This window comes from Lepidochelys kempii, chromosome 1 (assembly GCF_965140285.1).
Source record: "Lepidochelys kempii isolate rLepKem1 chromosome 1, rLepKem1.hap1, whole genome shotgun sequence".
NCBI classification, from domain to species: domain Eukaryota; kingdom Metazoa; phylum Chordata; order Testudines; family Cheloniidae; genus Lepidochelys; species Lepidochelys kempii.
In genome coordinates, this window is record NC_136380.1 from 338,412,805 (window position 1) to 338,439,605 (window position 26,801).

General features: G+C 43.4%; 1 protein-coding gene across 5 annotated transcripts in view; it reads right to left on the reverse strand.

Moving 5' to 3' along the window:
- The window catches only part of OPTN (optineurin), a 42,455-nt gene that overhangs the window by 3,641 nt on the left and 12,013 nt on the right, over positions 1–26,801 (reverse strand). For 4 of the 5 annotated variants that reach the window (XM_073328742.2, XM_073328744.2, XM_073328746.2 and 1 more), the window contains exons 4-12: positions 26,021–26,191; positions 24,524–24,603; positions 23,305–23,439; positions 21,468–21,558; positions 14,676–14,791; positions 13,665–13,814; positions 10,822–10,915; positions 9,898–10,056; positions 8,999–9,129 (exon numbers count right to left, since the gene is read on the reverse strand). In XM_073328742.2, coding sequence (XP_073184843.1) covers positions 8,999–9,129; positions 9,898–10,056; positions 10,822–10,915; positions 13,665–13,814; positions 14,676–14,791; positions 21,468–21,558; positions 23,305–23,439; positions 24,524–24,603; positions 26,021–26,191 — 1,127 coding nt within the window. The remainder of the gene's footprint in view (positions 1–8,998; positions 9,130–9,897; positions 10,057–10,821; positions 10,916–13,664; positions 13,815–14,675; positions 14,792–21,467; positions 21,559–23,304; positions 23,440–24,523; positions 24,604–26,020; positions 26,192–26,801) is intronic. The other variant, XM_073328743.2, reaches the window with a different exon arrangement.

Consider the following 26,801-nt stretch of genomic DNA (forward strand, 5'->3'; position numbering starts at 1 on the left):
TCTCTACCATGAAAGTTGAACTTACAAATGTAGAATTATGTACAAAAAAACCTGCATTCAAAAATAAAACGTAAAATTTTAGAGCCTGCAAGTCCATTCAGTCCTACTTCTTGTTCAGCCAATTACCAAGACAAACAAGTTTGTTTACATTTGCAGGAGATAATGCTGCCTGTTTCTTGTTTACAACATCACCTGAAAGTGAGAACAGGTGTTCTCATAGCACTGTTGCAGCCGGCATCGCAAGATATTTACGTGCCAGATGCATTAAAGATTCATATGTCCCTTCATGCTTCAACCACCATTCCAGGGGACATGCTTCCATGCTGGTGATGGGTTCTGCTCAATAACCATCCAAAGCAGAGTGGACTGACACATGTTCAATTTTCATTATCTGAGTCAGATGCCACCAGGAGAAGGTTGATTTTCTTTTTTGGTGGTTCAGGTTCTGTAGTTTCTGCAGCAGAGTGTTGCTCTTTTAAGACTTCTGAAAGCATGTTCCACAACTCGTCCCGCTCAGATTTTGGAATGCACTTCAGATTCTTAAACCTTGGGTCAAGTGCTGTAGCTATCTTTAGAAATCTCACATTGGTACCTTCTTTGCATTTTGTGAAATCTGCACTGGAAGTGTTCTTAAAATGAACAACATGTGCTCGGTCATCATCTGAGAATGTTATAACATGAGATATATGGCAGAAGGTGGGTAAAACAGAGCCGGGGACATACAATTCCGTCATAAACGTAATTAAGGCTTTTTTTTTTTTTAAATGAGCGTCATCAACATGGAAGCATGTCCTCTGGAATGGTGTCCGAAGCATGAAGAAGCATACGAATGCTTAGCATATCTGGCACATAAATACCTTGCAATGCCGGCTACAAAAGTGCCATGCAAAAGCCTGTTCTCACTTTCTGGTGACATTGTCAATTAAGAAGAGGGCAGCATTATCTCCTGTAAATGTAAACTTGTTTGGCTTAGTGATTGGCTGAAGAAAAAGTAGGACTGAGTGGACTTGTAGGCTCTGAAGTTTCACATTGTTTTGTTTTTGAGTGCAGTTATACAGTAAAAAAATAAAAATAAAAATCTAAATTTTTAGTTGCAATTTCATGACAAAGAGCTTGCACTACAGTACTTGTATGAGGTGAACTGAACAATACTATTTCTTATAATTTTTACAGTACAAATATTTGTAATAAAAAATATACACTTTGATTTCAATTACAACACAGAATACAATATGTATAAAAATGTAAAATAACATCCAAAAATATTTAATACATTTCAATTGGTATTCTTTTGCTTAACAGTGCGATTAAAACGGCAATTAATTGTGATTTTTAAAAATCGCGAATAATTTTTTTGAGTTAATCGCTGCGATTAAGCGACAGTCCTACTTATCAACAACGTTTTACATTTTTTATTGTTAATTTGAATAAAAACTGGAATCCCAAAGATCTCACTGCATAAGAACATACGAATGGCCACAGTGGGTCAGATGAATGGTTCATCTAGCCCCATATTCTGTCTTCTGACAGTGGCCGATGCCAGATACCTCAGAAGGAAATGAACAGAATGGGGGAATTTATCGAGTGATCCATCCCATTGTCCACTCCCAGATTCTGGCAGTCAGAGGCTTAGGGACATCCAGAGCATGGGGTTGTGTCTGTGGCCATCTTGGCTAATAACCATTGATGACCCATCCTCCATGAATTTATCTAATTCTTTTTTGAATCCAGTTATAGTTGTGGCCTTCACAACATCCCCTGGCAACGAATTCCACAGGTTGATTGTGTGTTGTATGAAGAAGTACTTCCTTTTGTTTGTTTTAAACCTGCCTATTAATTTCATCACGTGACCCCTGATTCTTGTGTTTTGTGAAAGGGCAAATAACACTTCTCTATTAATTTTCTCCACCATTCATGGTTTTATAGATTTCTATCATAACCCCCTCTTACCTGTCTCTTTTCCAAGCTGAACAGTCCCAGTCTTTTAAATCTGTCATTATAAGGAAGCTGTTCCATACCCCTAATCATTTTTATGACCCTTCTCTATACTTTTTCCAATTCTAATATATCTTTTTTGAGATGGAGCAACCAGAACTGCACAGAGTCTTCAAGATGTGGGCGTAGCATGGATTTATTTAGTGGCATAATCATATTTACTGTCTTATCATCTATACCTTTCCTAATGGTTACTAACGTTGTTAGCTTTTTTGACTGATGCTGCACATTGAGTGGATATTTTCAGAGAGCTAGCCACAATGACTCCAAGATCTCTTTCTTGAGTGGTAACAGCTAATTTAGATCCCATCGTTTTTTATGTATAGTTGGGATTATGTTTGCCAGTCTACATTACTTTGCATTGATCAACATTGAATTTCATTTGCCATTTTGTTGCCTAGTCACCCAAGTTTTGTGAGATACCTTTGTAACTCTTTGTAGTCTGCTTTGGACTTAACTATCCTGAGTAATTTTGTATAGTCTGCAAACTTTGCCACCTCACTGCTCATACCTTTTCCCAGATCATTTATGAATGTTGACAGTGCTGGTCTGTGACGGGGTGGACTAGGCCCTGAGGCCCTCTGCTGGAGTCCTTGTGGCCCAGCCACACTCCACCCCAGCAAAGGGCAATAGAGAGGTCCTCCAAGCTGCCTAGAGTGGCTGTGTGGGGAGCAGCCAATCAGGGCCCAGCAGGTCAGAATAAGAAGAGCTGTAGGGGACGAGGGAGTTCAGTTCCTTGCTAGAACTGGAGAAGCATCGATGGTGTGTAGCTGGCTGAGGGAGCTGCAGAATCTCAGATGAGGTAAAGCTGTCAGAAGCAAGGGAGAGTGAGAAGGAGCCCTGAGCTGGTTGTAGGGACTCCATCAGGACAAGGCTCTGAGGTCAGGGTGAAGATGGTGCAGGGCCATGGGAAAGTGGCCCAGGGAATCAGAGCAGCAGCGCGACTTAGATAAAGGGACACAGCAGACAGCTGCTATCTACAGGGTCCCTGGGCTGGGACACGGAGTAGTGGGCAGGCCTGGGTCCCCCCCCCCCCAACTCCCCATAAGCCCCAAGGTGGGAATAGACTGGACACTGAGGCACCCCCAAAGGGGGGAACTGAACTGCAGTGGCCCAGCTGGAGAGTTGTGGCTGGAAAGGCCCTAAGAGGGTGAAGACATTGCCTCCAGAGAAGGAGCCCTGGGGCACTGTTCTATTCTGGAGCAGGGACAAACTGAGATATTATAGAGGGCACTCAGAGAGACCCCTGTTGGATTTGTACCCCAAAAGGGATTTGCTTTGCTTTTATCTCACAGACAGACTGTATATGACTTGGATGGAGGGCTGAGTCAGCAAAGGCCCACCAAAAACAGGGAGAGAGAGTGTGCAGGCCCACACTCAGTCAGGGGGTGCACGTGAGAGGTGAGTACAACCCTGTTACACTGGAACCAGAAGTTGGATTTATTCAGACCAGCCCCTGCAAACAACGGGATCATGGAAGAGCAAATAAGAGCTCTTGGCCAGCAGCTGTAAAGTCCCAGCAAGCTGCCCAGCAGCCACATGGCAAAACCCTGGAGGGGCTTTAACAGCAGCAACTCCAGGATCACCAGTCTCAGGCGTGGCAGGGAGCTTGACAGCCAGGCCCAGCCACTGCAGATGCTGTGAGGGAAAGAGTCGGAAGACCCCACCGTGGAGCTGCAGGTACTATGGGCAAGTGGGGCAGGTGAGATGGGTTTACCCTGATACAACCATGGCTTGTAAGGCCAGGCCAGTTGCTGTGAAAGCCACTGAGACCAGTGAAGGCCAGGCTGACCAAGACACCTGGCCACAAATGACTGAGGCTCAGGCTGTAGTGAAGGTGGAGCAGAGGACTATCAGGACTCAGTTTAGGGCTTGGAAGGCTACCCCAGGGACAACTGGTTTCTATTAGGGGGAAATGAGTCACACAAGTAGGTATTGCCCTGAGGAAAAATTCTAACTCAGGAAGGCAGTACTAGTCCTATCATAGACCCAGGCCTCCCCATAATTGGCAAACCTGGGCTAGAAAAAGAAGCAGGATTGAGGCCCACAGGACAGAAATGAGAAAGCAGTTGTGGGGTTTGAAGAACGCTTTCGCTGAAGGAAAGACCTAGTCTCTGTTATGAGGGAAGAGAGCATGGGGAATGTATCTAATGTGTTGCAGGAACTGAGACAGGACCAGGGCTCTGAAATTACTCCGGTGGAGAAGAGCCCAATGAGAGGACAGCGGGGTTCCCTGACGGGAGGTGTCAGACAGAGGGAAACCTGTTTCACAGGGCCTGGGAGCTCAAAGAATGACTGATAGCCAGGACTCTTGGTTGGGCACCAGGCACCCCTACAACCTGCCAAACCGGATGAATGCTCTCCGGCATGAACTAAGTAACAGGTTGAAGGCTTATGAGACCCAGATTCAGAGAATAGAATGGAGGTGGTTTCAATCAGTAAAATGGGAGCAAGAGCAGACCCACCTCAGAGTGGAGAAGGGGGAACAGCAGTGCTTTCTGCTGCAAAAGGAGCTGACTAGGCTCCAGAACCTGCTCAAGGTCCAGCCAGGATCAAAGTGCAATTTGGCTAAGGAGAAAGAGCTGGAATTATGTGGTCTGAGGTCACTACAGAAGGAAGATAGCTTGGACAGGGATATACAGCTTCCCACTGAAGCGGAGAGCTGCCAGACTGTGGCTATAAAACCGCAGAATCTTGAAGTGGTGGCAGAGCAAGGCCACAAGCAGATCTCTGCTAAAAAGAGAAGCACTTCTCAGAGGAAAAAGGAAGGTAAAAGTGGTCCTAACATGCTGGATGTCATTCATACAATAGTGTGGGTATGGAAACAACAAAGTGGGTGTTGCTAAGCCAAGTATTGAAAGCAGTGGGCAAAACAGTACAGTCCCTGGTCTTTGGAAACCCTAGAAGGGATCTGAACCTGAACAGAGAGATCCTTAACTCTGAAGTGTGTGCAAGCAGTTGCATCCAGAAGGACTCCTCTCCAGATCAGGAGGCCACAGTAAGAGTTTATTTCAGGGGAAAACCCAGCTCTGTTAATCACCCTAAAGGCGATAAAAGGCTTTGACGATTTGAATGCCCTGCATGTGGTAGATTATGACATGCCACTGAATGACGGGTTGTGTTCACTGTATGGGTAACCTACAAAAACAGGGACCCCAGGCTGTGGTCACTTCATATTTATCTGAGGAAGACAGGGGTATTGCCAAGGACCTGGTTAACTTTCTAGTGTCAGCCAAACAAGAAGTTCCCCCTTGGCTAAAGAACATGGTTAACGAGTAACTTTGGTCGAGCCCACCTTTGAGATAGGTTGGCTCCAAATAAAAGGAGCTCCCAGGGAGACTGAGCAACGAAAACCTCTCCAGACAAAGGGGTCAGAGGAACCCTGACTAACTGGGGCAATGCAACCATTAAAAGCTCTCCAGGTAAAGAGGCCTGGAAGAGAAACTGATAGACAATGGCAGAGACTGCAGTGAATAGCTCTCCAGACAGAGGTTTGAGAGGAACCCAGGCTAACTGGGGCAAGGAATTGTTAAAAGCTCTCCCAGTAGAGAGGCCTAGGAGAGAAACCCTGAGGCACCAGGGCAGAGATTATCATGACTAGCTCTCCAGGTAGAAAGGTCTGGGAGTGAAGTACCCTGAAGAAGCAGGGCATAACTGACGGGTGTGCCACAGAGCTAGTTAAGGAAGGACCCTGATCTGAAAAATCTCTTCAGGCAGAGAGGCCTGGGAGGGAACCCTGACCAAAAAAGGGGCAGAGATAGGCCTGGGAGGGAAGACCTTGAGCAACCAAGGCAGAAAGTAAATAGCTCTACAGGGAGAAAGGCCTGAGGGAGAAGACCCTGATTCACTGGGGTGAGAGACTGCCAAATCTCTCCAGGCAGAGAGGCCTGGCAGGGAAACCCAGAGAGACCAGGGCAAGGACTATTAATGCTCCCTGGATAAGAGAGGCCAGGGAGGGAGAACCATGACAAACGGGGGTACAGGCAAAGGAATTCTTCAGACAGAAAGGTTGGAGAAAGTAAATACCCTGTGAAACTAGGGCAAAAGGCTGGGTAAGCAAAGACATTACCTGCAAGAGCACCACTTCAATCTTGTGTGAGGGGGTGGTGTAGGCCCTGAGGCCCCCTGCTACACCTCGCCCCAGCAAAGGGCAGTACAGAGGTCCTCCAAGCTGCCTAGAGTGACTGTGTGGGAGGCAGCCAATCAGGACCCAGTAGGTCAGTACAAGAAGAGCTGCAGAGCAAGAGTGAGTTCAGTTCCTTGTCCAAGCTGGAGAAGTGTGGATGGCGTGTGGCTGGCTGAGGAAGCTGCAGGACCTTGGACAAGGTAGTACTGGGACAGCAAGAAGGAGCCCTGAGCTGGTTGCGGGGACTCTATCAGGACAAAGCCCTGAGGTAAGGGTGTAGATGGCACAGGGCAGTGGGGAAGTGGCCCAGGGAATTAGAGCAGTTGCATAACTTAGATAAAGGGATGCAGCAGACAGCTGCTAACTACAGGGTCCCTGGGCTGGGACCTGGAGTAGTGGGTGGGCCTGGGTCCCCTCCAAGCCCCATAAGCCACAGGGGGGAGTGGCCTGGACATTAAGGCATCCCTGGGGCAGAGGGGCATGGGGGACTGAACTGCAGTGGCCCAGCTGGAGAGTTGTGGCTGGAAAGGCCCTAAGAGGGTGAAGACATTGCCTCCAGAGAAGAAGCCCTGAGGCTCTGCTTGATTTCAAAACAGACATTACAGAGCTGGACTTGTACCCTGAAAGGGGTTTGCTTTTATCTCACAGACACTGTGTATAACTTGGCCGGAGGGCTGAGACAGGTAGAGAGTGTGTCCAGGCACACGCACTCAACCAGGGGGTGCTCGTAAGAAGTGAGTGCAAGCCCGTTACATGGCCCTAGTACAGATCCTTGGGGGACACCACCGTTTACCTCTCTCCATTCTGAGAACTGGCCATTTACTCCTAGCCTTTGTTTCTCGTTTATCCCCTGACTGCTTTTTTGCTTATGAGCCTTTGATAAGGCACCTTGTCAATGGCTTTCTGAAAGTCCCAGTACCCTATAGCCACTGGATCACCCTTGTCCACATGTTTGTTGACCCCCTCAAAGAGTTCTAGTAGATTGATGAAGCATGACTTCCCTTTACAAAAGCCATGTTGATTATTCCCCCCCCCCCACAAACAAATAGTGTTCATTTATGTGTCCTCATTCTGATTGTTCTTTACTGTAGTTTCAGTTTGCCTGGCATTGAAGTTTGGCTTACTGGCCTGTAATTGCCAGGATCCCCTTTGGAGCCCTTTTACTAATCGGCATTACATTAGCTATCCTTCAGTCATCTAGTACGGAAGCTGATTTAAGTGATAAATTACATACTGCAGTTAATAGTTCTGGAATTTCACATTTGAGTTCCTTCAGAACTCCTGGCTGAATACCATCTGTTCCTGGTGACTTATTATTTTAATTTATCAATTTGTTCCAAAGCTTCCTCTAACAACACCTCAATCTGGGACAGTTCCTCAGATTTGTAGCCTAAAAAGAATAGTTCAGGTGTGGGAATCTCCCTCACATTCCCTGCAGTGAAGAAAGATGCAAAGAACGTATTTAGCTTTTCTGCAATGGCCCTATCTTCCTTTAGCACCTCTACTGTCCAGTGGCACCACTGATTGTTTGGCAGGCTTTCTACTTCTGATGTACTTATTAAAAACTAACAGCAAACTCTTTTTGTCTTTTGCCAGTTGCTCTTCAAACTTCTTTTTGGCATGCCTAATTATACTTTTACACTTTACTTGCCAAAGTTTATGCTCCTCCCTATTTTCTTCAGCAGGATCTGACTTCTGATTTTTAAAGGATGCCGTTTTGCCTCTAACCGCCTCTTTCACTATGATTTTTAGCCATAGTGGCATTTTTTGGTCCTCTTTTTAATTTGGGGTATACATTTAGGTTGAGCCTCTATTATGGTGTTATTAAAAAATATACTTCATTGATTATATATACCCAGATATTACTCCACCCCTGACTGATCTGCACTTGTCTCTTAGGAGCAGCACAATAACAGTAATCACAGAATAACCAGCATTATAGTTTAGGACAAAAATGGAAGGAAAAACTATTCAAATGAAAGCACAGGGGGAATTAATTAATATTGGGTCTACTTATCCAAATTGTTTATTCCTGTGTCTGGGCCAAATTTCAATCTTATGATTTAAGTACAAATTATTATTATCATCATAAAATAAAAGCTTAGATATCAATTTGGCTTTTTCCTTTTAAGAGACGTTAACCTAAGAGGAAGAACAGAAGTCTACAGGGAATGGATCACTTGATGATTACCTGGTCACTCCCTCTGGGGCATTGGCCAACATCAGAAGACAGGATACTAGGCTAGATGGATCTTTGGTCTGACCCAGTATGGCCTTTTTTATGTACAGAAATAACTCGGTGAAGCCCTTTCTGCTCTTAATTCTAGCTAAATATTAGACATCTTGGTGGTGAACAGAATGGTTGGTTTGTTTTCTTTTAAGATAAACTGTATCTATTGACTTAATTTTTAGAAGAGACTTGAAAAATTGAATAAATGGGGTTTCAGATGAAGCCAATTTATAGAGTCCTTAGGTGAAAACCTGGCCCCACTGAAATCAGTGGGGCCAGGTTTTCACCCACTGAGTTTAAATGTATCTCTCAAATAAGTATACTTTCATAATTCACAGGGTTGGGGGGGGTGTCATATGGCTTAATTAATTTTGGTGCTTTGAGTTCTTTGGATGATCAATCTCGCACACACGCTCACTATTCTGTCATCTGGCTAACTTCTTGTTTAAATCAGCTAGCTCACTATAGAGCAGAGTGGTTTTTTAACTTTATTGATGAGCACAGATATGTTGTGGCTTTAAACACTCGTTAAAGCCAATGTTGATTTTAACGAGTCCCTAGCCAGCTCCCCAACACAAGTGACAACAAGACAATCCAGACAGCTCAGTCAGAAACCTGTTTGGAATTTCCCTTAATCAGTTTCTCACCTGCCAAGATTGTCCAGCGTATGTTTCTCTTGTAGCAGGTAAGTCAGCTGTACAGCCAGCTGTTCTTTTTCCTCATGTATCTTCTCTCTTGCTTCTCTCTCCGCGTGGAAGTCAGAACAATAAACCTCCATCTGGTCAGAAAAAATAAAATCATGTTCAGCATTACTATTTAGACCAGATCTAACACTATCCGTGTATAAATTAATCTCATTTGCCAACACAGCCAACCAGTGTGGTGTTTGTATTGAAACAGCCCCTCTAAGCCCCAACCAAAATCAGTGCCTGAGTTGTGCTAGAAGCTGCACATACACAGGGAAAGACCTAGTCCAAGACCCAAAGAGCTAATAGCAAAGAGAGGCTGGAAGAAATCAGGCATCATCTCCATTTTACAGGCAGGACTGATGCAAAGACAGTGAGCAGGTGACTTGTTCAAGGTCACACAGAAAATCTCTAGCAGAGCTAGAAACTGGTCCCAGAACTCCAGAGTTCCAGTTCAAGACCAGCCTTCTTCCTAGTCACACTTTACATCCATGACCTCACTTAATTTGACTAAAACTACCCCTCTAACATTAAGGGAGCCCACTGAAAATAGATTTTTGTTCTAAATCAACTACCAAACTTTTTATTGGTGGTGTGAAACTGTCACATTCCAGACTCGTTTAGTTCCCAGAAATCCCATCCACTAAGGCCAATGGAAGCTGGGAATTCACAGAAGTACAGATTCTATAAAGATCTGTAGGGGAAACTCAAAAAGGGAATTATATATCTGGATTCTTGTAAGTCTGTTTTAAACTAATCAGAGCAATTGCTCAAGCCATTAGGGTTTTCCTTCCAATTTCTGAACAGTAGGAAGGAGAACTATCCAAGCCTCCCTGACTTTTCTGAAGGGCACCCCATACCTGAGCTCTGAGGACAGCCATGGTTTCAAGGTCTTCCTCCTGCTTAGCAATAGTCTGCTTCATTTCATCCATCTGTAGCTGTTTTGTAGCCAACGCTCTCTCTGCCAGCTCTAGCTTTTTATTCAGGTCCTCTACCACCGCCTTATCCACTCTCTCCAACTGCAAGGAAGAATTCATTTAAATGGCCTGACTTCTTCTCTCCTCTCCCCCCCCCCACCCCCAAATCTATCAGCTCAGGGCTACTTCCAGCTCTCAGATATACAGTTCCCACCAGTCCCCACTGTGTCAAGCCCAAAAGGAATCTCTTTATGCAGTCTATGAAGGAGATCTTACTATTCAGTATTAAAAAAAAAAGGGGGGGTGGGGGGGGAAGGTCTCTGTTAAAAGTACTGAGAAAAGCAACCAAGTTCAAAGTTAAGGTTTAATTAACCCTTTTGCAACATACATTGTATAGTATTTTATTATATGTATTCCAGGAACCCCAGTGATAGATTGGGACCTGATCGTGTGAGGCACTGTAAAAAACATAACTAAAAAGATGATCCTTGCTCCAAAGACCTTACTTTCTTAAGAGTACACTAATATTTAGATGCTTAACTTCTGGCTCTTGAGTTGGGACAGACTTAGAATTGCTCAAATGTATGCAACTGTGTCGCATTGCAGTAGCTTGCAGCCTACAGAGGATATCAGTAGTAACACAGCAGAGATGTGGTGGTTCTTTAGTTGAAGAGGTGGGAGGTGGCATTAGTGTTCTTGGAGCAGGAGATGTCTAGGTCTGTCCTTACACCATAGCTGCATAGATTTAATGGTCATTAGTATGGTAAAGCTGAAAAATCATGAAGTCCTCGGCCAAAATATTGTTACAATCCACATTCATTTCTCTCCCCTAAAATTCATTGCAATTTCTCTTCATAACCAGTTTACCTCGTTGTTTTTTAGTTCTTCAATGGTTTTCATTGCATTAGTGAGTTCAGGGAGAAGCTTACTGTAGGTATGCTGCAAGTCAGAAAACTTTGCCCTGTTTAAGACAAAAAAAATTACATGGAAATGATCCTTCTATCATCTTCCATTTTGTTAAATTGTTCCACTGGCTCCCGCTTTAGGATTTCTTTCATCACTCCTTCCCATCAAACTTTCAAATCTCCAGAGTTTAAGACACACTGATCCAGAATCCAGAAAGCTGAAGGACTAACTATATCAACTATCAGAATTTTCTTCAGTCTGACTTTTTACTTTTACAGGAGGGGGAAAAAAAAGGAGGGGCAAAAAACAGTCAACAACTTACAAATGATATTTCAGTCTGATAAAAAGTAGCCTTCTACCCCTCACCATACCCTCTCTCTCTCAAGGTCTCTGGAGCTAGTCTTCTCACAGATTTCAAGTCCAGAAGGGACCATTCCAATCACTTAAATCAGGCCTCCTGCATTACAGGCCAAAGACTCTCACCCAATAATTTCAGCATCAAGCCCACAGCTTCAGAGAGAGAGAGAGAGCATATCTTTTCAAAAAAAGAGAGCTAGTCTGGACTAGAAGGCTTCAAGTGAAGGAGAATTTGCCATGTCCCTAGGTAAAGAGTGGCTACTTACCCTCATGGTTAAAAATGTGCCCCTTATTTCCAGTCAGACTTTGTCTAGCTTCAGCTTCTGGCCATTGGATCTCATTATGCTTTTTTCTGCTAGATTAAATTGCCATATACTATCCAGGTAGGTGCTTACAGACCATGGAACAGTCACTTCTTTAACATTTCTTCATTAAATAAAACAGAATGAGCTAAGCTTTTGAATCAGTGTCTCAACAGCTTTTAATTCTTTTATGACTCTTATTTGTGGAGTGTCTCACCAAAACACTGATCCCAGTAGAGTTTGGAGGCACTGGTGTTTCCCATGCCCTTTTCTCTCTCTTTCTGAGCAGCTTGGTTTTTCGCCTTCCTCTGCAGCATGGGTCATTTGTAGGTTTAAGCTAGTGTAAATGGTGGATTCTCTATAACTTGAAGTCTTTAAGCCATGATTTGAGGACTTCAGTAACTCAGCCAGAGTTTAGGGGTCTACTACAGGAATGGGTGGGTGAGGTTCTGTGGCCTGCAATGTGCAGGAGGTCAGACTAGATGATCGTGATGGTCCCTTCTGACCTTAGAGTATAGGAGACTTCATCCATTCTCCTGGTGCCCTCTGGGCCATTTGGGTTGCTTCCTCTAAAGCAGGGATTCTTAAACTTTATTGGACTGTGACCCCCTTCAAACAACAAAAATTGCTTTGTGACCCCCAGGAAGGGGCCTAAGCCTGCCCAAGCCCCTGCTACCCTGGGAGGAGGAAGCCTGAGCCCTGCTGCCCTGGGCTGAGGGAGGGGGGCAAAGCCTGGGTCTTCAGCCCAGGTAGGAGGCCTGTAACCTGGGCCCTGCCATCCAGGACTGAAGCCCTCAGTTGTCAGCTTTGGCCCCGGATAGTGGGGCTTGGGCTTTGGCCCCAAGCTCCAGCAAGTCTAATGCCAGCCCTGGTGACCCCATTAAAATGGGGCTGTGACCCACTTGGGGGTTCTGACCCACAGTTTGAGAACCACTGCTCTAGAGCACTGTGCTCATGACCAGAGAGCATCCAGTAACAATGTGAACATGTCTACAAACATTTGAGAGTATCCAGGGTACTGTCTTGTTCCCACCAGAGTAATGCTCAGTTCCCAAGCCTTTCCTTAATGTAATTATGTTCAAGCCCTACATATAACTGATTGCAGCTTTTGGGTCCAAGGAAGTGACAAATTAGGAAATGCTCAGGAGAGCCAGTTATAATCCAACTGATCTGCCTTGGTACTGAAATGCCTGGTAGACCTTGGTCAGTATCTGCAAGCATAAACTGCTTGTCTTGACTTTCAAGGCCCTTCACAGCCTATTCTAAAATTTGCATCTATGTATGTCAGACTGGAGTAGTTCAGTTTTATGGCTGGTCACATGTAGCCATCATTTGGATGTAACCATCAGAGGGAACGTTCCTCAGATTTATCCTTAAAAAAGAATTCAGCTGTTTCTCCACTTTCTTTTGTAAGCCAAATGAAGAAAATGCCTACTGTGTAACAACCTGGGGAAATTAAACTTAGTCCAGGCAAGTGAAATTACTAACTGGCTGCTGGACAAAACTACCAACCTGCAGAAATTCCTGCTGATTGGGAGATGGGCTCCATGCTACACGCTGGGGACAGCATATGGGTAACTAGCCAAGTACAGTCTTACCCACAATAGTTTTGAATGTTTGTGCAGCTCCATAGGAAGAATTTAGTAAAATACAGTAACACTTTGCCTAGCCTACCCATTTCTTCCCCTTTTGTAGGGAAAAAGCCAAGATGGGAAGCCAGTTTACATTTGTCCTCAGGCTAGACACAGTAAGTTAATGTACCCAATATTTGAAGGCAGGGATCAGTTTAGATCTGCAACATGTCCCTGAGACAGCAAAGTACAACTTGTATACAGCTAGAGAAGGGCACAAGTCAGAGGTTAGAGCTGGGATTTCCCCAAAGGTTGGGGCTCTTTGAATATGAAGATCCACTTTGGGCCTATTGTACAGAGGTTTGAACTGTCAAAACTTTGATAAACTGAGGCTATCTGGATCCAGGGTTCCAGTTCAGATTAATCTCTACAAGCTCAATTTAATGTGGAGGGGGGGGAGTGTGTGTGTGTACACAGTCACATCTGAGATTCAGTCACTCCTTGGACACATTACCATAGATTCTCACCCACTTGACCCATCTCTTTGTAAGGTTCAAAATCTTGTCGCACTCACTTTTCTTCCTCTGTTTTGGCTTGTTCCAGTTTGAGCTCTGACTGCATGCTCTCCACCTGAAGCTCCAGCTTTTTAATGGTATATAGGAGCTGCTGCCTCTCATCCAAATCTGCAGAAGTAGCAGAGTTTTTTCTTTCAAGTATCTGACACCTGACCAAAAGGAAAGAGTTGTTATCTTTCCTATCTCCCTTTCCTGATGAAAATCATCATGATGGGTATCAGACAAAGAACCTACATTTGTGATTAATTTACCCCCAAAGCTTATTTCATGAGACTGAAGGAAAAACCCATGCACAACTGTAAAATAAATAAATTAAATAAATAAATAAAAAAAATTGAACCATAGGTTTTCCTTCGGTTATACGCTCTCAAAAAGATGGGAATAGTGGCTAAAAGTTTTTTAAAATGGGTGCCGAAAGTGCGGCTCTTACCTTCTTTTTTTATGCACCTAATTAAGTGGCCTGATTTTCAAGTGTGCTGAGAACTCCTGTGAATAATGGTTCAAATTGGGCCCTTAATTGCTTTTTTTAAGATTGCAAAACCCTTCCTTCAAGGGATTTCATTTATTTTAAAATGCCCTTTCACACCAGGAAGGATTAAATCCTCAGTCAGTAAATCAGGATTCCTGTGGTCTATTTCTAACTCTGCTTGACTTGTGGTGGCATCTCAGATCTTGTGAAAGCCACTGAGGACTAGATCCTCAAAGGTATTTTAGGCACTTAACTCCCACTGAAATTAGTAGTAGTCAGGTGCCTAAATACCTTTGGATGCTGGGCCTCTTTCCCCACCTGTAAAATGAAATTAATACATATCCACTTCTCAGAAGTATCCTAAGGTTTAATCAATAATAATACCTAGCTTTAATATAGTGCTTTTCATAAGTAGGTCTCAAAGCACTAGTTAATGTTTTAAAGCTTGTTAAACTCCCCCGATAGAAGGGGTTATGAACATTAAGATTATCATCAGCACAATCAAGCATCTCAGCAGAACATTTCCTTTTCTGAGCCTTACTTTTCTTGAAGCCTCTTCTGGATCAGCTCCGCTTCTTTCAATTTAGCATGTGCCTCCTGAAGCTCTTTGAAGAGGGATGACACCTGCAGGTTCAGGGTTTCTATTTCACTACCAACCTGTTACAGAGAAAGAAAGTATACTCAGACAATTCAAGATTTGAAAATTGCAAACACTAGACAGCTATATCAGGCAAGAACCATTCTCTTTCTAAAGAGAATAGCACAAATCATTCAGCACCAGTAAACTCTGCTCCACTGTGAGATTAATATAAAGATCTTGCAGTTACTGAGCATTCCTAAAGAAAGCAGAGCTGCAATTTTGGGCACCCCAAACTTCTTTAAAATTGTGGGGAAATGGGCAATAACTCAGATAAGAGTATTATTAATTTCCAGTAGTGCCCATAACATGCTAGGCCCTGTTCAGACAGAAAAGGCACCATATCGAAGAGTTCACAATTTAAAGACTATCAAAAAATAAAGATTGAGACTCATAGAAATGTAGGGATGGAAGGGACCTTAAGGGGTCATCTAGTCCAGCCCCCTGTGATGTAAAATAGGCCAAGTAAACCTACACCATCCCTGATGTCCAACCTGTTCTTAAAATCCTTCAATGACCGGGATTCCACAATCTTATTCGAAAGCCTATTCCACTGCTTAACTATCCTTATAAGGTTTTTCCTAACATCTAACCTAAGTCACCTTTTGCTGCAGACTACTTCTGGCCAACCTTCAGGGGACATAGAGAGCAACTGATCACGGTCCTCGTTTTAACATCTCTGAACATATCTGAAGACTTATCAGCTCCCTACCCATGTCCTCTTTTCTCAAGACTAAGCGCACACACCCCTTTTTTTAAGCATGTCCTCGTAAGTCAGGTTTTCTAAACTTTTTATCATTTTATGCCTCTCCTCTGGGCTCTCCCCAATTTGTAGAGCAAAGTGACTTGAGTTAGTGACTGACCACCTCTTATAAATACAATGCAATGTTCATAGAATCGTAGAATATTAGGGTTGGAAGGGACCTCAGGAGGTCATCTAGTCCAACCCCCTGCGCAAAGCAGGACCAATCGCCAATTAAATCATCCCAGCCAGGGCTTTGTCAAGCCTGACCTTAAAAACTTCTAAGGAAGGAGATTCTACCACCTCCCTAGGTAACGCATTCCAGTGTTTCACCACCCTCCTAGTGAAAAAGTTTTTCCTAATATCCAACCTAAACCTCCCCCATTGCAACTTGAGACCATTACTCCTTGTCCTGTCCTCTTCTACCACTGAGAATAGTCTAGAACCATCCTCTCTGGAACCACCTCTCAGGTAGTTGAAAGCAGCTATCAAATCCCCCCTCATTCTTCTCTTCTGCAGACTAAACAATCCCAGTTCCCTCAGCCTCTCCTCATAAGTCATGTGTTCCAGACCCCTAACCATTTTTGTTGCCCTTCGCTGGACTCTCTCCAATTTATCCACATCCTTCTTGTAGTGTGGGGCCCAAAACTGGACACAGTACTCCAGATGAGGCCTTACCAATGTCGAATAGAGGGGGACGATCACGTCCCTCGATCTGCTGGCTATGCCCCTACTTATACATCCCAAAATGCCATTGGCCTTCTTGGCAACAAGGGCACACTGCTGACTCATATCCAACTTCTCGTCCACTGTCACCCCTAGGTCCTTTTCTGCAGAACTGCTGCCTAGCCATTCGGTCCCTAGTCTGTAGCTGTGCATTGGGTTCTTCCGTCCTAAGTGCAGGACCCTGCACTTATCCTTATTGAACCTCATCAGATTTCTTTTGGCCCAATCCTCCAATTTGTCTAGGTCCCTCTGTATCCTATCCCTGCCCTCCAGCGTATCTACCACTCCTCCCAGTTCAGTATCATCTGCAAATTTGCTGAGTGCAATCCACACCATCCTCCAGATCATTTATGAAGATATTGAACAAAACCAGCCCCAGGACCAACCCCTGGGGCACTCCACTTGACACCGGCTGCCAACTAGACATGGAGCCATTGATCACTACCCATTGAGCCCGACAATCTAGCCAACTTTCTACCCACCTTATAGTGCATTCATCCAGCCCATACTTCTTTAACTTGCTGACAAGAATACTGTGGGAGACCGTGTCAAAAGCTTTGCTAAAGTCAAGAAACAATACATCCACTGCTTTCCCTTCATCCACAGAACCAGTAATCTCATCATAGAAGGCGATTAGATAGTTAGTTTAGATATCTCTTTGAAACAAAGTTATTCCCAAGTACACCTCAAACTTGCTATCCTCAGTCAGATGTCTTCATGTAGGCATCACAGCAGAAACAGAACATCAGGAGGGACTTCAATGTAGAGAGGTTAGGTGCCAACAATCCTCCCAATTACCAGTTCTGAATCACTAAATAGCATGTCTCCTTCCATAGTAGGGGCAGAAACTGAGGATATAGGGAGTGTTTATATTTTATTAGATACCTATATTAAAAAACCCTAAACAACCCCCAATCTAAGCCAGTCTTATACGGCACATCTTTGTACCACGATAGGAAGCCTTCAGTTCTGACATTTTAAAAGGATGAATGGAATGAATATTTATTTCTGGATTCTCGTGGGAGCAGCAGCACAAGTAGAGAAAGTGAATAAAAAAGGTACCGGGGGTAGCCGTGTTAGTCTGTATCCTCAAAAACAATGAGGAGTCCGGTGGCACCTTAAAGACTAACAGATTTATTTGGGCATAAGCTTTCATGGGTAAATAACCCTTCTTTATTCATCTGAAGAAATGGGTTATTTACTCCTTCACATAACACAGGAACCAAGGGGTCACCCAGTGAAATTAATAAGCAGCAGGTTTAAAACAAACAAAAGGAATTGCGTCTTCAGATGACGCACAGTCAACCTGTGGAACTCCTTGCCAGGGTTATCATAAAGGCCAAAAGTATAACAGGGTTCAAAAAAGAATTAGACAAGTTCCTGAAGGATAGGTCCATCAATGGCTATTAGCCAAGACGGTCAGAGATGCAACCCCATGATCTGGATGTCCATAGCCTCTGATTTCCAGAAGCTGGGAGGGGACAGGGGATGGATCACTTGATTGCCTGTTCTGTTCATTCTCTCTGAAGCATGTGGTAGAGCCCTACAGTGGGATTGGGATCCCACAGGACCTGCTGCCATAATAGCAAGAGCAGGTAAAATGTATTTTGTTGTGAGTGGGATTGGGTGGGCTAAAAAAGCAGATTGTAGTAATTTGCGGGCAAACACTAAATCTCTCGTCAGTTTGTCAAAGAGTTTCAGCAATGTAAAGCAAGTTTTGTTTTTTTAAATAAAGGTTTTAATACTTAAATTTAAGCAAGGGATAGAAAGATTTTATTTCTATTATAACAGGAGTTAAAGTATTTTTTTTAACATGGTTTAAGCAAGATTTGTTTTATTCTTTTAGTGGTAAAAATTTTATCTGAATTCTGTATAATAAAATATATTAACAGACTATTTTTAGAAGCATGGGGGAAATCTGTCTGTCTTGCAGGATCCAAGGTTTTTGTGGGTGGGAGTGGGATAAAAATGGAACAAACAATGCAGGAGTGGGTGGGAGTAGGTATTGCAGGGCAGGACGGGAGCAGGATTAAAAAAATTGTCCTATGCAGAGCTCTAGCACCTAGCATTGGCCACTTCTGGAACAGAGAATACTCGGCTAGATGGACTATTGGGCTGAACCAATATGGCCACTTTTACGTTCGTATGTTATGTTCTTTACCCAGAAGAGAAGGAAAAGGATTTCTAGCAAAACTGCATACATCTGCAACAGATTATCCCCACCATGAGAATCTCTGCCTCCAGACTCTCTCATTATGGCTTCAAACCACTTGTAAATTATTTAGACAAAATATTTCTGAAGTTAATGAGAAATAATTTGTTTCCCCTCCACCCCCAAAATTTGTTGTAATGAAAACGCATATGCAAAAATGAAGCAATCCCACATAATTAAAACAAAACACTGATTTGAATTAGTCAGCTGTCCACATTATTGCAAGCCACGTTCAGTGCCTGGTATCAGAAGATAACTTCTTCAAAAACTCATGGTGATGAATCCATGGGTCAGTCACCAACAAAACCAGCACCATTCAGGATCTGCATTTGGACAAGATGTGTATGCTGCACCAATACCTGATTTAAATCCAGATTCAGCCCCCCCATAATACAGCTCATCCTCACACACTACTCAACATAACACAAACTGAGCAAAATCCTAGAAGACAAAGGAAAGAGCTGCAGCAGTTGTGTTCCCCTCCAACTTTAGAAGCAGAAGATACTCCAGACCCAAATCCTTAGAATTGTTCCACATGGTCTCTGAAGCTAAGGACAAGAGAAATCTAGGACTCTTGCTGGTCTGCAGACTTCTAAACACAGACCCTGCAGATTTCCTGGAGGAGCTGGACCTGCTACCTAGTATAGCAGTTAAAAATGCCCAATTTAATTGTCTCTAGTTACTGTGACTTCCACAAACACCAACACATCATAATATCACAGATCCTCAGGTGCATGGAACCATGAGATTCAAATTAACTCACTCCAGCCCCATGCAATCAGCCTGGCACATACTGGATTGGATCTTCATTCTTGGAGTAGACACCTTTAAGTTTTTAGCCGTCTTAAAAGGCTCTCTCATTTCATCCAAGGTGCTGACAAGCTAGTAGAACCCTAATCATTTACTGATGACTGCCACTGACTAGGACCTACTGAAACCACGATGGTTCACAAGCTACATCAGATGAAGCACAAGGCCGGACCACAGGCGGTGTAAGACCCACTCCAAATCCATCCATGAGCAGCACAATCCCACTTCCAAAACAAAAGCGAAGAACATTTTACTCCTCTGCCATCACCGCTACAAAACAGCTACCAGCAGCTGACTCCAAGACCAAAGCACCAGCCACCAAAGGAGCTCTCTTTTTAATTTGCAGAAAATCAAATACTAGAGGCACTTCCCATGGCAGCAAACTGAGAAGCAGCCCAGACAGTATTAACCACTCCTTACAGAAAACAGTTAGGCCCTAACTCATGCACAATAAAGTGCTGGAAGCCCTTGGAAACATTTGAATGCGGTGCTTTGTCACTGGTGAACACCATTGAAGATCAAGTACTCCCATTAGCACTGGGCACAGTCAACACAGTCTTCTGAGAAGCAACTCTGCCATCCTCATTGCAAAATGCAATAGCCCAATCCTCAACAAAACCCCAACACTTAGCGCAGACTACCTCTCCAACACCTGCCTCCGAACAGGAAAGTAACGACAGGCAAACTCCAGCATCATGTGACCTCTCAACTTCGTGAAAACTTCAAGACCAGGGAACAGCATAGCCACAACCTTAGTGGCACTTTAAGACAACTCTCCTCCTAACAGTTGACGAAGGCCATCTCCAAGCTGCTGCTGACCCATCTACATGACACAGCTGGAGAAGGTGGTACAGCACTGCAACCGCTGCAGTCTTCCCTCTCACACCAGACTCAGTGGTGATGGGCAACTGCTCCTGGTCCCCAAGGGCTCTCACCTGCATAGTCTCCAAAAGATCCACCCTGCTCTCCTGGCCCCCTACAACATCTGCATTGGCGAGAAGCTGCTTGGAGAGTTGGTGAAACAACAGAAACTCTGCTGCCAACAATATATTAAGAAAACCCAGCTGTACACTTCATGTTTTCACAGATGCAGCCAGCACAGTCATAAGTATGTCACAATGCCTACATCTGGATCAAGGGTATCTGACTCAACCTGAACCCAGACAAGACTGAAGTAGTCAGAAGAGGAAAATACTTGAAGAAATTTGCTGGGACATCTCCCACTCTGTTCATCAGACTGGTATGGAGAGGTAGTTTGCCTGGGACACCCACCATCCCCTAAATGACCAGGCAGTATCAGTGGCTGGGACTCCCCTTCAAGTGGTTTGTGGCAGCAAACTCCTCCCCCCCGCCCCCCCCAAAAAATGAAAAACCAACCACACACACCACCACCTTCTTCCACCTTCAGCACCTACAATTCTCCACCCCTTCTTCCTTGAAGATCTAGCCCCAATAATCCATGTTTGTCACCTTCAGACTTGATTACTATAATTCACTGTACTTGTGGCTAAACATTTGAGCAACAGAAAAACCAACTTATGCAGATACAACTGCCAGTCACTGTGAGCTTACTACTTTGTTCTCCATTGGCTCCCACCGTCAGTTCAAGGCCTTAATTCAAAGGATTAAGACCCAGCTATATCTGCAACTTCATCTATGTCCAAGACAGTTGTGCTCCTCCATGGCAATGAACTCACCAAAATCAGGGGGAAAAATACATTAATGCTAGGAGAGAAATAACCCCCATCCAAACATGGATTCAGGCCTGAACTCTGCAGCTAGGGTCGGTGTTTTACACCACATTGCCAGTGGATTGTGGCCCAAGACATGGGAGGATTACTCCAAATTAGAGATCCTCTGTGGGCATAAAAGATCCTATGTCACTCCTTTGTGTCCTGTTTAGAGGGCATGGTCAAGGTAGTTGGGCATGAGTGTGACTCCACTATGTCCTACTGATTCCTGGCTGCAGCTAACTGCTTCTTGGGGCTATTGGTAGTTTGTGTAATTTAGAACACCCTTCAGGAGAACCAGTCCAGGATCAGAGGAGCATGGAGTTCACCTTTGTATCTTCCTCTTGAACTTTGCCCAGTTCTTCTCAGGTGCAGCCAAAGGGCTGGACCCTTGTATCATTAACACTAATCTTGCCTGCCCCCAACAAGTTCTTTGTAGTTGCTCAAAATCGTATCCCCAGATGACTGCTACGTACTCTCTTTGCACTTTCATCCTCTTCTTTTGCCCATTCCGTTTGAGTTCCAGTCTCCAGATAATCAGCCACTTCCTTCTCCAACTTCGATAGCCTGAGAAACATAAGGAGTCAATGATGATAGTTTCAACACACATTCAGTATGAGATAATGAGCATTTTAAAAAGTGGGAGCATTCAGAGACCATATGCTATTGCTGTATATATTACTCTAACATTAACATTTCCCGCATAAGTCAGAATTAAAAATATATAAGCACACAGTGAAATATGAAGATATGTCCAGAAGCTGATTTATTTTTTTGGATTCTCCTACATACCTTGCCCTTACTTCATTTTATATATAAAGACATACAAGTTTATTTTCATGGTACAGGAATAAAGTGGGATTCAGCTGTAGTGATCATTGTTCATAGTGATCATGTCACAGTACAAATGAAAGCTACTTTCCAAAAATCTTTTTCTATGGGTATGGATGCATCTGTCCCTTGTGTCTCTTGGAAGTTGGGAACACGATCAGAAATATTAATTCTGAATCTATTTTTTCCTTTGAGGTTTTCAAATGGTAAGGAAAATTTCACACTTTTCTGAGGATACATCTACACTGCAAATTAAGGTGCAAATTATACTGTGGGTAGGTACACCCATACTAGCTTTAATATAGCAGCATGGACTCCAGTGTGGGCTAACAACCTGAGTACATAGTGCCCCAGGCAGGCTTTTACTGGGGCAGTTAGCCTATGCGGCAACCTGTGACAACTGCGTCTTCACTGCTATTGTTACCTGTGCTGGCCAGGTTAAAGCCAGCATGGGTACACCTGCCAACACTAAAAAAAACCAACTTAAACTACTGAGTAGACATATCCTGAGGATATGTCGACACTGCTATTAAACACCCTCGGCTCGCCATGTCAGCCTGAGGGGCTTTGGCCATGGAGCTGTTTAATTGCGGTGTGGATATTTGGGCTCAAGCTGGAGGTGATTAATTGCATGGTGTTTAACTGTAGTGTAGACATATCTAGAAAGTAATTTGGCTATTGGCAAAGCTTGTTATCACTTCTAGGAAGGCCGTTTAGAATCATTATGTGACTGATTTGCACTGGTATAGTGTCTACTCCAAACAGATCTCACGCTGTCCTTGCAAAATGGCAATTGTGGAGCAGCTTCGGCTCACACCAGTGAAATTCCAGTAACTTGAACAGTTACTTCCAATTTACACCAATGTGACTGAGCTTATGCAGGTCTCATCTGGGACATTCGCTTTAGGTATCTGGAATTAAATTTATTTTAGGCATTTCTAAGGAGCTTTCAAAAATAATGTATCTGAGAGTCTCAAACTTTAAAGAATTAAAGCCCTGTGAAGTAACTATTATTCACACTATATAAAATTTGACTTGCCCAAGGTCCCATAGAAAGGACATCACACCATGAGAATATTTCATTGGAAAACTGCAGAGACAGTGCATGAGCAATTCATGAGCTAAAATGTCCTCAAATATCCATTACACCATTTCACTTCAATTTTGGGAAACTGCAAGCCCAGAGGGGGCAACGGGAAAAGGATCCTGAACTGCTTTGTGTTGAGAATTAAGAGAACAGGAGTAGAAAATAGAAGAAGAGAACCTGTGATTTACCACTCCCATGGCTACAATAAAGGAGTCATTATGAGATAAATATCGGTCAATGCACAGCAGCATGTACTACAGCCTGTATACTACTGTCAACATCATATTGACGTTTGAGCTTGTCCCTGTCTACCCACGGGTTTGGTAGCTTTGGCTGAAATGGCTCTGATGGATAATGGTTGCAATTCAAAATACTTGTTACCATCTATTTTATACCTCTCCTTGTGTTCTTGAAGTTCCTTTTCAAGGCTCTCTCTCATCTGAGTCTCATTTCTAAGGCAACAAAGAAGTTGGCTAACAGTAAGCTCTTCAGATTCCAAATTCTTTGGTTCATCCACAGATCTGCTCCTGCTTTGATCAAACATGCTATTAGTACAGGTGATTACAAATTAATTTTTACAGTCCACCATTCGCCCAGCTGAATGCCAAGATTTTCAGAAGTGACTAGTGATTCTGGATGCTCAGCTTGACACTTTATAGGGACCACATTTTCAGAAATTGTTGAGAACCAGCTCTCTGAAAGTCAGGCCCCATTAGAGTGTCTCAAGTTGGACACCCAAAAAATGAGTCTTGCCAAAAGGCTAAAATAGTGGCAGCCCATGATCCTCAAGATCTGGCTCCATGACCATGAGTGCAGTTCTTGCTTCAAGCACCACTTCAAAAACAGCTCACAACAAGAGGGAGGATGTATTCAACCACTTAACTGAGTAGGTCCATGTAAAAACAGAAATCTGACATTTAAAATATTCACAAGTATATTATGGGTCATTTTGTGGAACCAAAAGTGTTGCTTTTCATGATGGATGTCTTCACAAAATGGCTGTTTTTCCAATTAAACATGCAAAATTTCACATCTCTCTACAAAACAATTCCTCCCCTACCCCAAAATCCCAATAAAATTACATTTTCATTAAAATTGCCTTATTTTTGAGCCAATAAATCCTGTAGTATTTCACCCCCATAAAGTGCTTTAAGTCAGATTATGCTAGTGGAAAACATATTAGTTCATGACATCAAATGTGAGACCTCACTATAAGTAATAGGGAAATTGACTTTCCTGGGATAGGACACAACCTTCCTCTTCTTGTGGCTTGGGAGTGTGTGTCTGGGTATTCATTACATTCATACTCCCCAAATTTTGTGATAGGATGTATAGGAATCACATTATGTGCTACTGAAACGTAGCTAGCATGTCACATGGGATTATCTAAGACAGTTCTTGCTACTAAATTGGGCAGCATCCAAAATGGAAACTTTAATAGTATCAGCTGCCTAAACCTATAAAGTAGTATAAGTTCAGCAAGGAAACAAGCCTCAGGCATAAAGTTCATGTGAAGATAGAATTGTGGGAGGAGTCTTAAGCAATACATTCTGTGATTTTGGTTTAAAAAAAATTATATATCTCAAGCTTGAAACAGCACCAGAATCCACATACATGTAGGCAGTTGCGTTGTTGGTTCTTTGGTCATTAACAACATCCTGATTTTCTTTTAAAGCTGCATTTGGTTCTCCTTCCTGTTGGGGATAAAAAGAATATTAGCTTTGATATTTCCAAGTTGTCACTAGCTAGCGTATCTGCTTTTATTTCATTTACTTTTTGAATAAGAGAAAGCTGAGGAAGAATCACACCATGACAACACAACTACACAAGATTCCAGGGAATAAATCTCACATTTGGAAATTTTAAAAGTTAATATTTAATGTGTACTCTGGCCATCCCATTAGTACAGATCAAATGAGAAGGACAACAGAGGAGCCATCCCTTCCCCCTACAACCTTTTGCCACTAATTTTTTCCCTAGCAAAAAAATCAGAGATCAGGCAGTTGACATGCTCATCAATATCAGAGATGACTTCCAGTATAGGTCTAACAACCACTCATTTGTGGGAAGCCAACAACTTGCCCTCCCATAGGGAATAATTTCTCCCTGCCAATATATAGCCCAATGCCTTCCTGATTGAATTTTGTAGCCATAATGGGGCATAATTTGAGCTCACGGCTTGAAGCTTCCCCAGCAACTCTAGAATTCCCCAGTGAGTGAGGGTGAATTAAACCCTTTCAGCCTAACGCAGCGATTGCCCTTCCAGACATGGATCCACTACCATAAAAATGATCAAGAAACTATTGATTTTGTCCAGGAAGAAGCCTCCGTAGATTCAATGGTGATAGCAGAAGTAGCTTTCTCTATCTCATTCAAAAGTTCTGTGCTGTAACTGTGCTAATCTAAAATTTGAGCTAAATTGAGTTTGACAGCATCTCTAATTTCTGTCAACAGAAAATGGAACCCTTTCCCTGCCACCAGGAAGGGGGAAGGGGGGAGAAAACCCAAAACCCACACATACAAGTTTCCCCTGAACTAAACACAGCACAAAAGTGAACCTGTGGTATGCAATGCCTGCTCCAGGCATCTGCCTGGAGTGGCGTCAGCACAGTGTGGAAGACACAGACTGAACAGGAGAGAATGGAGAACAGAAACGCCATCTAGTTCTCCAGCCCTCACGCACACATGCATAAGGGCCCTCATTACTATAGGAGAAAGTAGACAAAAATCCCTTTAAAGAATCATCCCCAGAGGAAAGTCAGTTATTCAAAAAAAAAACCAAACAAACCACAAACCAGTATGTTATTCACTCATGCACTTCTGTGCAACCTGTGTTGCAGCTATTAGGGCTGGGGTTGTTAGCCCCCCTCTCAAAGTGGCATACAGTCTTTTCAACACATTGCACAGGGACTGAGCTGTGCATTTACCATTACAGGAAACTGCACTGCTAAATCCCTCATGGATCTCACAGAAATTTGCCCTCAAAAATATCCTGTCTGAACCACAAAAACTTTTCAGATTGTGCTCTCCATACTCTTCCTGCAATAGGCCAACTGATACTTCTTGAAGCAAAAATATGGTGCTGTTAATGGTTTGTTCCCAATAACTTACACTCATTCTGATCTCAACAAAAGAGTCCTCTGTCGATGGGACATTGAGTTTGAGCTGTAGTTCTGAAACAATGGCAAGCAGATCTGCCTTCTCAGCCTGGAGCCGCACCACCTGGGTCTTCAGCTGCTTAGTTTCCTGGGTCATTTCCTCCCTAACGACTGTGCAGTTCCCCTGGGAAAGATGTAAAATACACACCATATTAGCCAACCAAACAGATATCCAAAGCTACCCAAGCAGAAGTGCTGAGGCAAAAACAACACAACAGCATCCCAAACAGCCTCAACACCATTAGGTATACACAGAAAAAGTCAGTGAATAAACTATTAAAATTTGCTCTGATCAAACTGCATTAAACTAAGTTATCAAATAACGCAACCATCTCCTGCAAGGCTGGAGCCCAGTTTTGAAACATGCACCTGATTCTCCTCAACACTGCCGTAAACCAGGAGCAACTCCACTCAAGTCAGCAGAGCTACACTGGTGTAAGCAAGAGGAGACTCAAGCTCATTAAGCCCAGTTCTCCCCTATCTGCACTGCAAGAACAAACTGCATTTTAAGTTAACCATGCCAGGGAGACAAATGTGTTTTCACCAGGTCCTTCAATACGGTAAATTCCAGAGTGCCGACAGGACTATTTTAAATAAGTGGACAATACAGTGTGGGGGCCATGTAAATAGGTAGACTCTAAATCCAATCTCTCTTTATTCCTCATTCCCCACCATTGACTCCAACACTCTAAGCCCCATTCCCCAATCCCCACCAGTCTCTCCTTGGACTTAAA